The 11313-nt window shown below is 49.2% G+C and overlaps 1 protein-coding gene across 1 annotated transcript in view; it reads left to right on the top strand.

Annotated features, from left to right (window-relative positions):
- Nucleotides 1-3856, top strand: part of dnajc24 (DnaJ (Hsp40) homolog, subfamily C, member 24) — a 15385-nt gene extending 11529 nt beyond the window's left edge. Inside the window, exons 4-5 of the mRNA XM_077022192.1 lie at nucleotides 1577-1645; nucleotides 3293-3856. Of these exons, the coding sequence (XP_076878307.1) occupies nucleotides 1577-1645; nucleotides 3293-3423 (200 nt within the window). The 3' untranslated portion in view covers nucleotides 3424-3856. The remainder of the gene's footprint in view (nucleotides 1-1576; nucleotides 1646-3292) is intronic.
- The last annotated feature ends 7457 nt before the right edge of the window (nucleotides 3857-11313 follow it).

Here is an 11313-nt window from a genome sequence, read left to right as displayed (position 1 = left end):
TTCTTGTGGGAATTGGTGGTGTAAATTTCTTTGCCAGACTTTAGGAGGGCTCGGGGCCGAAGCGAAGCGGCGTGTGCTCGGGGCAGTCTCCAGACTAATTAAAGGGAAACATGTTGAAAAGTGGCACAGGGATGTGCTAATTACCGTTCTCTCACAACTACTGCAGGGCTCTCCTGTCTTTTTTCCACATCGCGGTGTTACATCTTGGTATTTCATTCCCCCTCATTCCACTCCTGTGACAATTAATTGTCAGGTTTCATATTTTCGTATTCAAGAAACTGTCTTTCACACTCTTAATATATGTTGGCTTTTACTGACAGGCCTTGTCAGCTCAGCCTGCCGGGATTTCGTGCGTGGGGGCTTTCCGTGAGATCTCCACTCCTGCTCTGACGTTTTCCCCGAAGCGCCCTTTCTCTGCACTTTTCTCTCCTCGTTCGTTGGCTTCGCTGTAATTTCTGGGTCGGTCCTGGACAAGTCGGTTTCACCTCAAACTATGAACCTTAATAAACCTCAAATGATAGCCATTTTGTTTTCTCTCGTAGACTCTAGACATTTCACAAATAAACAATGCTAATACAAGAAAAAAGAAATTGAAAGTGGGGATTGGTTAATGACCTAACATGCAAAGCAGGGATTGGTTAATGACCCAACATATGGAAAGCAAGTATTGGCTAATGACCCAACATATGCAATGGTTATGGATGGAATTAGTCACACCTGTCTCGCCATTACTAACTCACTACTTAAAGACATGTAACACAGTGAATACCTGCATTCAGGCTAGGGTGATGTTTACCCAACATATGACACAATCTCTACGGAAACATCACAATGTACTCAAACAATGGGTTTTTTTGTTTGTTTTTTTTTTGGGTTTTTTTTTTTTTTTTTTTTTTTTGGTAAAAATCACTTTAACATGGTATGACATTGTTTGAAGGTATGTTAGTGTTATTGCATTGGTATGACATCGCTATTTAAAATATGTAAAAGGTTGGCACGACATTGCTATTTACAATAAAGCACTCTGCTGTCTGTCAGGCATCGTCTGTTGGCCCAACTTTGATTCATACCCATTGGGTTTTAATCCACCACTAAAGCTCCTTCCTGCCCTGTGGATGAACACACATGCCTGTGTGTCTGTGGATTAGGGAAGCATGCACCCTCCTGCCCTACAGGCCCGCTGTCCTGCAGCCTGTGCTGATGGGCCTTTAGGGCTTGTTAACGGCAGCGTTCAGCGAGGGCCGTACAGAGCTGAGCGTGGGCGTGAGGAGGCACTGCTGCTCTGGGGGTCTCTGCACTCTGATGTTTGGAGGATTATACTGATCGCTACTGAATGAGCAATTACAAAGTCTTTTCTATCATATTATTTTCTAATAAAAACTATTATTATTAGTTAAGAATTGTTGTTTTTAGTTTTCTTTGTTTTTTCAAGTTCTAGTGAAAGTTTCACCAGAAGTACTAACCAGGTGTGTGTGCGTGTGCGTGCGTGCGTGCGTGTGCGTGCGTGCGTGTGCGTGCGTGTGTGTGTGTGCGTGTGTGTGTGTGCGTGTGTGTGTGTGTGTGCGTGTGTGTGTAGCTGATGAACTGAAGCAGAGCTGGCCAGTGGATGCGTGTGTTGTGTCGGGGGACATGTCCTGGGACAGTGGTGAGTAAAGCCTTATTAGGATCCTCCTACACCCAGCTAGCACTCAGCAGCCCCGACGCCACACCTCCCCTGACTCCACCCCTCCTCTGACTCCACCCCTCCTCTGACTCCACACCTCCTCTGACTCCACACCTCCTCTGACTCCACACCTCCTCTGACTCCACGCCTCCCCTGACCCCACGCCTCCCCTGACCCCACGCCTCCCCTGACCCCACGCCTCCCCTGACCCCACGCCTCCCCTGACCCCACGCCTCCCCTGACCCCATGCCTCCCCCTGACCCCACACCTCCCCTGACTCCACACCTCCCCCCTGACTCCACACCTCCCCCCTGACTCCACACCTCCCCCCTGACTCCACACCTCCCCCCTGACTCCACACCTCCCCCCTGACTCCACACCTCCCCCCTGACTCCACACCTCCCCCCTGACTCCACACTGCCTCTGACTCCACACCTCCTCTGACTCCACACCTCCTCTGACTCCACCCCTCCTCTGACTCCACCCCTCCTCTGACTCCACCCCTCCTCTGACTCCACCCCTCCCCCCTGACTCCACACCTCCCCCCTGACTCCACACCTCCCCCCTGACTCCACACCTCCCCCCTGACTCCACACCTCCCCCCTGACTCCACGCCTCCTCTGACTCCACACCGCCTCTGACTCCACGCCTCCCCCTGACCCCACGCCTCCCCCCTGACTCCACGCCTCCCCCCTGACTCCACGCCTCCCCCCTGACTCCACGCCTCCCCCCTGACTCCACGCCTCCCCTGACTCCACCCCTCCCCTGACCCCACGCCTCCCCTGACCCCACGCCTCCCCTGACCCCACCCCTCCCCTGACTCCACACCTCCCCTGACTCCACACCCATGAGCCCCTGAGAATACACTGACATACAGCTGCTCTCCCAAAGGTCTCCCATTCATTGACAGTTTTAGTTTACACCTGGTAGGTGCTTAAAAAAACAAACTCCCTTACTCCAAACTCCATTACCCATAATATCTCTAGGAGGAAGTGGTCGGGGACTAGGGTTTATAAGCAATGGGAACAGAGATCAAGTTCCCTATATTCGCTGCCATCCCATTAATCTGTTGTACTAAGATAATAAAAACCATCTGGGTCTTTATGTCCTATCCCTCATTTTAATCAGACACACGGTGGGGTTCCTCAGTGCCTTAATCCAGATCCATCACATACACAACAGCTTCGCTGATCCACACAAGCTTTTCTGATCATGAAGTCCATCATCCTTCACAAAGGTCCAGACCTTCCCTCAGGCCCTTAGCCCCTCCCTCAGGCCCTTAGCCCCTCCCTCAGGCCCTTAGCCCCTCCCTCAGGCCCTTAGCCCCTCCCTCAGGCCCTTAGCCCCTCCCTCAGGCCCTTAGCCCCTCCCTCAGGCCCTTTCCCCCTCCCTCAGGCCCTTTCCCCCTCCCTCAGGCCCTTTCCCCCTCCCTCAGGCCCTTAGCTCCTCCCTCAGGCCCTCAGCCCCTCCCTCAGGCCCTTAGCCCCTCCCTCAGGGCCCGAGTTGTAGTGAAAGCATGGCAACCCCAACATGGATTCTAGCAGCAGAACACCAGTCTTTCTTCAGCCACTGATTCTCTGACAACTCTGAAGCTTCTGTGCTTCAATCAGATTCTCCTCTCTGTTCCAGAAGGCAGGACTTACTCCTACGGCTGCCGCTGTGGTGGAGACTTTGTCCTCACCGAGGAGGAGATGGAGGACGGTGCTGTCGTGTGCTGTGATACGTGTTCACTCAGTATCCAAGTGAAAAGTGTAACGTGACGTCTTCTGTTCCTGCGCAGATGAGTCTTGTGGTGCCTTACCTCACTCCGCAATCTCAGCTATTAAACACATCTGTCAGTGAAAGATTAACTTTTTTATCTTTTTTTAACTTCATATTTTTTGTCTTTATTAAGTTGAAAGAGTATAAAAAATTGTTTATATCAACATCATGTAGTTTTCAAAGCATGTTATTAATGTTTTGATCTCAGCAACATGATCCCTGTGGACTTGGAAACTCTTGTTATTTCAAAAGCTACAGGATGGTCAATATGTAGACATTAAAGAAAAAGAATGTCTGTTATCTTTAAACGGCCGACCAAAGTGTCCCTGTTTCGTAATGTAGAAAGTTATCTTATGTGATTTTTGTGTTTTGTTGATTCTGTTTTTGTACATTGTTGTGAAATTTGCAATTAATTTATTAAAAATGAGTCTCGTCTTTGTCTGCGTGTTTGGCTGTTCGTTAGTAGCTGTGCTAAACAGCAGTGTCACACAGCAGGCCCCCGCAACCTCCCACAATCCTTTACCAGCTGCTTCCCAAGCAAAATGGAAACTGTTAAATTCTCGTGCAGCCCAGTTTCATGGCATGTGCGTCACTGGAGAACTCTTTCAGGAAGTGGGTCACATCTTCCTGTCTGCTAGGAGCCCTCGGGTCGTTGGCTTTAAGCTGGTTGCGCTCTTTTCACGAGGCAGACCAGAGCCAAATGGCATTTTCTCCTAACTAGCTGCTCCACACACACACACACACACACACACACACACACAGATGAACGCTCCAAACTCTCCCAGCTCTTGTATTTGTTAGCATGTACAAACATCTCCCCTCCCCCAAAGTCTTATTGTTCCCCTGTTCCTCCAATAATCAGGAGACGCGTGGGGTTTCATGGATCAGGACAAGAGTGCAGGTTGGTTAAGACCTCAAACGCCTCGATTCCAAGAAGCGGCGGGAACGGAGCAGGAGAGTGTGCTTTTTTTATCGGCGCCCCCTCCTGGTGGTCCGGCCTCAAGCTGAAGTTGGACCTGCCAGAGGGACAGCAGTGGACCGAACATTAATCCACACTGACATCAATTAGAGATAATCTCATCATTTTTAGAGAGTGGGCTTGTCAAAGCACTAATTAAGTCTGCTGCCCCCTCTCCTTATATACGCAGACAGGATCAACAACACATTGTAGCCCAGTGATGGACAACATCTCGCTATTTTTGTGAGGACCTGGGTTCTCCTCTGCACGCCTCACTCTGGACCTGAACAATGTCCTATAGCTGCGTTTCTTCCTTTTCCAGAACAAAGTCACAGAATAGCCAGGGAAAATCACATTTGGCACATTGGCACATTGTTTAGATGTTTTGATTGTTTAGGCTTTTCAATTACATTTAAAATGAACTAGTGTGAGGTGGTTCTAAGAGTGAGTACAGACATATCAGTCGTCCTGTGGAGTGTAACGGGTTAAATAAAAACGCAAGTGATTCAGAGGAGGAACCTGAGAGATTTCAACCGGCCAGTAATAATACTGGCCAGAAGTGGAACTGTAAGGCACCTGCTTTATGCTGTGTGGTGTTCACTCTGCCCACAACTCACTGCGGGCAAAGAACGCTGTAGTTCAGGACAGAGGAGGTCCGCTTTAGGGCCGCAGATGAGGGAGTCATTTCTAAAATATAAAAAGTTAAATGAACTAATGCGAATGCTAATGTTGCTAATAGTGAAGGGTAGCCGGGCAGGAACAGCGGTATGAGAATGGCCACACAAGCTTTTCCGTCAGACACACTAACTCCATTCAGGGGGTAAGCAGGTGAATGTAATCCAGTTTGACCCCAGATGCTTAACATCTTTCCTCATGTTTTTGGAGGTGTGGAAGTCCTGTCAGCCCACGTGTGTGTGTGTGTGTGTGTGTGTGTGTGAGAGAATGGCAGAGGTAACCTTACACTCCCATCCAGTGAGAACCTGCGGAGTTCACAGATCTCCCGCTCACTTCCCAGGTATCTGAAAAGCTTTTCCTCTCACAGCACGGCCGATGCTCGGAGGAGGAGGAGGAGGAAGGCCACAACACCATTCTCTTTCTTTTAATGAACTTTCCACACCCCTCTCCCTCCTCTTGTTCTCGTCCTGAACTCGGCCGTAATCTCAGGCAGACAAAAGAGACCCTCCCCCCACGCTTCTACTCATACTCCTGCTCAAACCTTTAAAATGGCTTCCCTGTTTTGGCCAGGACTGCAAATGTAATTGTGTCTGTGGGCTCATGGGTGTTAGCCACACAAAAGTCGGACTTCACAGGCACCAGCAGGTGTTACCTCCCTATTGGCTAATAAGGAACTAGAAAGAGGAGACCTCAAACTGTCGTGTGTTTGTGTGTGTGTGTGTGTGTGTGTGTGTGTGTGTGTGTGTGTGTGTGCGTGCACGTGTAGATAGATATTCAAAATTGTAGAGAAAGTAAAGTGTATCTGTAATTTGGAAGATCCCTACATATTTGACCACTTCTTCAGATATGTGTGTGTGTGTTAGAGGGCAGGTTTTCTCCAGCTGGTGTGTTTTCTATTTGTACCCCCTTGTCAGAAGCGACCCCCCCCCCCCCCCCCCAGGAGCCTAAGGGGAAGCGGAGTGTATTTGAGTGTATGGAGGACACTGTTCAGAACCTACACTAACTCTGACGTCCATGGTAGCTCTTTCTGTACAGTCTGGACTGGTGTGGTGTGTATTTTGAGCACTGAATCTCTGGTGGCTGATATTTGTTTTAGCAAGTGTAGTAGGTGTCTGTGTGTGTGTGTGTGTGTGTGTGTGTGTGTGTGTGTGTGTGTGTGTGGGTGTTGTCATTGTTTTTGTTTTTTTTTTGACAGTGGCTGTGTCAGACAACCATAGGTTTACTGTCTACTCCATCATCCAGCTCACTGAGCTCGGAGACCTCTGTGGTGTGTGTGGGTGTGAGAGAAAACGAGAGATGAAAAGGGGGACAGAGGAGTGTTACTGATTATTAGGGTTACCGTCCCTGCAAGAGTAAAGACAAATCTTACTTCCTCCTAAAAGTACCGTTACCTCAGCCACAGGAAATACACCAGCACATTAAAAAAAACAAACAAACAGAAAAACAGCAGTCTGCCTTGTCACAGGCGAAAGTTGGCCACATCAGTTGGATCTAAAAGCCTATTTACGCGTTTGTTGTGAAAGCAGTTACCAGAGGGGAGTCGCGCTGTGACCGTGTCCCCATTGTGTGCGACACCACTGGAGCGCGGAGAAGCCCCAGGGCCCCGGGGTGTCCCCTGACCACCCCACCCCCGCCGCAAGCCCAGGCCTGCCTGAACCTGACTTAAAAATAACCCCAGATTGTTAATCACACAGACACGGCCCCCTCCCCTTATACACACCCCCTCCCCACACTCCCTTGTGTTCATTATGTTGACCCTATCACTGGGAAGGCCCCCATGTGTCTGCTTCTGAATGTTCTCATGTCATTCAGATTGGCACACGCGGGCTTTGCTGCAGTTTGCGAGGCCAGTGTTATTCCATGGGTCTGGATCCCGGGGGAACAACCAGAAAAGAATTAGTCATTAACAGTAATCCGAATGTTGGATACCACAAGGTTCAGTCTGTCTATGCTAAGTTTAGCTGCATAGCTTTGTCTAAATTGATCTCGAGCCACAACGCTGATTGATTTACTGGCCATCGGTCAAGCCGCTGATTGGTGCTTGGCATGAGATGTGGTGATGGTTGTGATAATTGGGATGAATTACACTGTGTCTCATTCGGAAATCTTTACATAAGCTGAGCAGCTGAGTTCATTTCTCACCCCGTTGGGTGGCTGTGAGACGCTGGACCTTCACGTCCCTGTCACCTGCAGACTGCAGGCAGCTGTGTTCCTCGCTGACGTGACCCACGTGCATCCCTTTTAAAGTACATCCGAAAAGAAATAGCACATTGCTCAAGTGTTTCTAGGGTTACAAAGTTGTTTTTTGTTTCGTTAGCTAACTTGTAAAGTCAATTAGTAAAAGCCTGTTGAACCAAAAGCCTGTTGAACAATGATTTGTACGTTTGCTTCCAGTATTGTGGCAACACTTCAGAAGATTAGGGTTTGGTCTAGTGCTAATAAGTGTTTCCAGCTAGCATGAGAAGGTCGTAAGCTAACCGGGTACATGTTATATTTGCACATTATATTTGCAAATGTTCTGGTTGTCTGAGTATGCAACATGGCCAACAGCCATTTCACTCATAGACAGAAGCTGTGCTAGCCAGAGGTGAGCTGCAGAAATCTACCAAGATCTGGAGGCAATATAATGTATTTTTTTATGTTTTTTTTTTTTTTTTTTTTTTGCAAAGGTGGAATTTAAGAATTTCTTCACACACATGTTGTCTAATTGTGATGTTTAAAAAATATTCATATGGGTAACCTTTAGGAAATTCATGGCAGGCGGTTGTGATGATTACACTGTCTAGATGTATTGTGATAGCACAAAACAGCACAAACCTTTAGCATGAATTATGATCAAAATCTATGGCACAATAATACTTGCCTTTGAACTTCTGAATGAAGTTCTGCCTTCATGTTTTGGGACTGTGGTTATGGATAATGAGCTCTCTTTGTCTCTCTCTCTCTCTCTCTCTCCCCCCAACCCCCACACCCTCTCTCTCTCTCTCTCTCTCTCTCTCTCTCTCTCTCTCTCTCTCTCTCTCTCTCTCTCTCTCTCTCTCTCTCTCTCACTCTCTCTCTATCCTGGCATTGGAATTAACTAGAGGCTAGCAGAGCGGAAATCACTTGTGGTCTTTCTGAATGATGTCCCAGAGATGGGAACGGATTAGTGCTCTCTCTCTCTCTCTTTCTCTCTCTCTCTCTCTCTTTCCCTCCCTCCCTCCCTCTCTGTTAAGCACCGGCTGGCGGGTTTTTTTTCCCTGCTACTGGCGAAGGTGTTACACTTAATCTCATTACACTGCTGCGCAAGCTCACGGACCTCAAAATTATAACACCCCAGCCCTCCTACTCTTTCATTTTTGCGCTCTCTTCCCTAGTTCTCTCTCTCTCTGTCTCTCCTTACCCCTCCCTCTCTTCCCATCCTCTCTCTTTCCAAGTCAGTGGAGGAGGCTCCACCTGAGAGGAGGGAGGAGTCGGTGTGGCAGCTGCTGTTGTAGTTGCCGCTGCTCACTCACAGTGAACGCCGGTCCTGATCCAATTTTGCCACACTGGTGGCCTCTTATTCCCTCGTCCAATAATGTGTCTGCTGGAAAAATCCCACTGCTTCAAATCAACTCTAATCCTAGCTGGAGACCTCATGTCAATCTCATCCTTCAAAAAAAAAAAAACATTCAGCAGGCTTTCTCTCCCTCACTCTCTCTGTCTCTCTCTCTCCCTCCTTCTCTCTCTCTCTCTCTCTCTCTCTCTGCTCCGTTGGACTCCTGGGACAGCCCTCTAAGTCCCACGTCTCCTCAAAAGAATAGAGCAGGGATCACACAACATGACCTCCCAGCACCTTGATATCACAATATTGCGACCCTTGAGACACTGGTACGTAGGTGCAGATTAAGACTTTGCATAATAAGATTACACGCTGGCTGAATGATATCAAGGGAGGATCCATATGTGGTGGGCTGGCTCTTCATCTCCAGATCAGTGGCGGGCGGTGCTGCTCACGGCAGGGGCGGGGCTCGTCACAGGGGCCGGTGGGAACCAAAACGCGATTCAGATCAGTAACAAGCTGGTCAGTTGCAGCCGAGGCACTATCGCTCGCTGGAGCTCTATTGATCTCTATGCAGCTGTTGATGATGGTCTAACTCCAATGTTGGGTTTTGTTTGTTTATTCATTTACTTATTTACTTATTCATACCAAGACAAAAGGACTTGCAGGTCTGCTGGGATTTAGCACCAATCTGCTGATGAGGAAGAGAGTGCAGATGTTAGATGAGTCCTGCTCACTGATGTGCCAGATATGAGAAAGCCTTCCAAGCAGGAGGAAGCTGCAGAGATGGAGGTGTTGGGATGCCAGAATTTGCTTGCAAACAAATGTCTTATCACTGCCATTGTATTCTTAATAAAGAAATGTCAGTGAAAAAGTGGCAGTACCGCCCATACCAAACCGGGCCCTACAGTAGAACTGGAGGTTCTACACTGGAAGTTCTCTTTGTTCCCGAGAATTCCTCAGATTCCGTGTCCCATCTGTGTGACGTCCTGCCGAGAGCCTCCTGCTTCCTCCTCTCCCATTCAGCTTTGCCTCCGACGCTCAGACAGGAACGTGGACATTCTCGGCATTGTGTCACCACCCCGAGGGCGTGTGCCGGGGGTCAGGAATCTCCCGCACCTGCAGTGGCACGCGCAGGAAGTGACCGGGCCCGACAGCGGGCTGAGACCGCTAAACGGGGGACGCAGGGCCACATCTCTCCCGACTGACCGAGAGAGCGGTGCGTGCCCGGTGTGAGCCGACTGACCGCGAGAGCGGTGTGTGCCCGGTGCGTGCCCGGTGTGTGCCCGGTGTGTGCCCGGTGTGTGCCCGGTGTGTGCCGGTGTGAGCCGACTGACCGACACCGCAGGAGCTCGGGGAACTGTAAAAGCTTACAGGCAGGGGGGATATGAATGGAAAACACACCCACTGGTGTTAAACAATGCCCTTCCTTGGTGGCGATCGAGCACAAACATGTCCATTTGGTAGCGTGGGCTCTGGGGTCGGGCAGAGAGGAGGTCATCGTGGCCGCGCTGGGTCGTCCGTGGAGCGGTGGGACGTGGTGCTGGGGCACTGAGTGATGCAACAAGCATTTGGAGGGAAAGAAAAGAAAAGGAGAAACAGAAGAATGAGGCAGCTGGGAACATTTGGGTTGATAATGCACAAAATCTCAATCACAAAGTAGATCATTAACGACTTTCACTTGTTGATGGTTCTGATATCTACCCGAGAGGGTCAGGGCCCCCTTTGGGACTCCACGGGGTCTCCTGTGATACATATTCCACCAACACAGCAGCAACAAAGCCTGCTAATCCCAGTCCCTAATAAACATGTTATCTTTTATCAGTGTTGACCCCCACCCCACCCCACACCGTCCCACCCCACAGCATGCACACTCATTTGGGGTCACGACCTGCCATCATGAAATGTATGTCACCTGCTTATCTTAAATCAAAGGCCCACTGCGTCTTATGCAAATACGGTGAGCCGGGCCTTGGATCAGCCTACCAGACTCCCCGATCCCACGTCCCGTTCCCCCGACGCTCCAGCGGCTGATGGCAATCAGCGCTAAACAAGCGTCCCACATCACATACTCAAATTAGCCAAACATGGGAGGAGAAGAGGTCCAGGCAGCTGCAAGCTAAAGAGGATTAGAGGAGTCCCCCCGGCCCTGCACACACCACTCACAAATTACATATGTTAATCAGCCAGCAGCTTCACACACGGCCTCCGGCACGCCGAGGTGGAGGCGCTCATCCCGGCTATCGTGGGTGGGGTCTCTTCATTGGGCTGTTTTTGATTGTTACGGTGGATCGTTGTAGTTTTGATTGGTCACGTCTTTGTGGGTCACAATGCGCACTGTAATGTGAGATCAAAGCTTTAGCAAAGCCTGCATGATCTAGTCATTCAAGGCTACTAAATGTTCTGCATTAGTGTTTACTGTTTGTTTGTCTATGTATTTATTAACCTCTGGGTTTTATTTTCTGTTGGTATTTCATAAGCACCTTTAATGTTCTAAGCAGAGATGTTTATGTAATTCATATCATTATCAATCCATCTAAGATCTCCCCCAATACGCTACTGTCCAGCATATAAATGGCATCACTGCAGAATCTGCAGGCCCGCTGCTTGTCTACCTCCTAACAAGTTGGCAGGACTTCGCAGACCCACAGAAAAACATCTCTGTCAGAATGTTGTTCTCTGGTTCCGGCTTGTCATTCAGTGTTGGTGAGCAAACCATCAGCCAGAGTTCTGTAA

Source organism: Brachyhypopomus gauderio, chromosome 11 (genome assembly GCF_052324685.1).
Source record: "Brachyhypopomus gauderio isolate BG-103 chromosome 11, BGAUD_0.2, whole genome shotgun sequence".
NCBI classification, from domain to species: domain Eukaryota; kingdom Metazoa; phylum Chordata; class Actinopteri; order Gymnotiformes; family Hypopomidae; genus Brachyhypopomus; species Brachyhypopomus gauderio.
The sequence above is the reverse complement of the archived record's forward strand: the minus strand, read 5'-3'. Positions and strand labels throughout refer to the sequence as shown.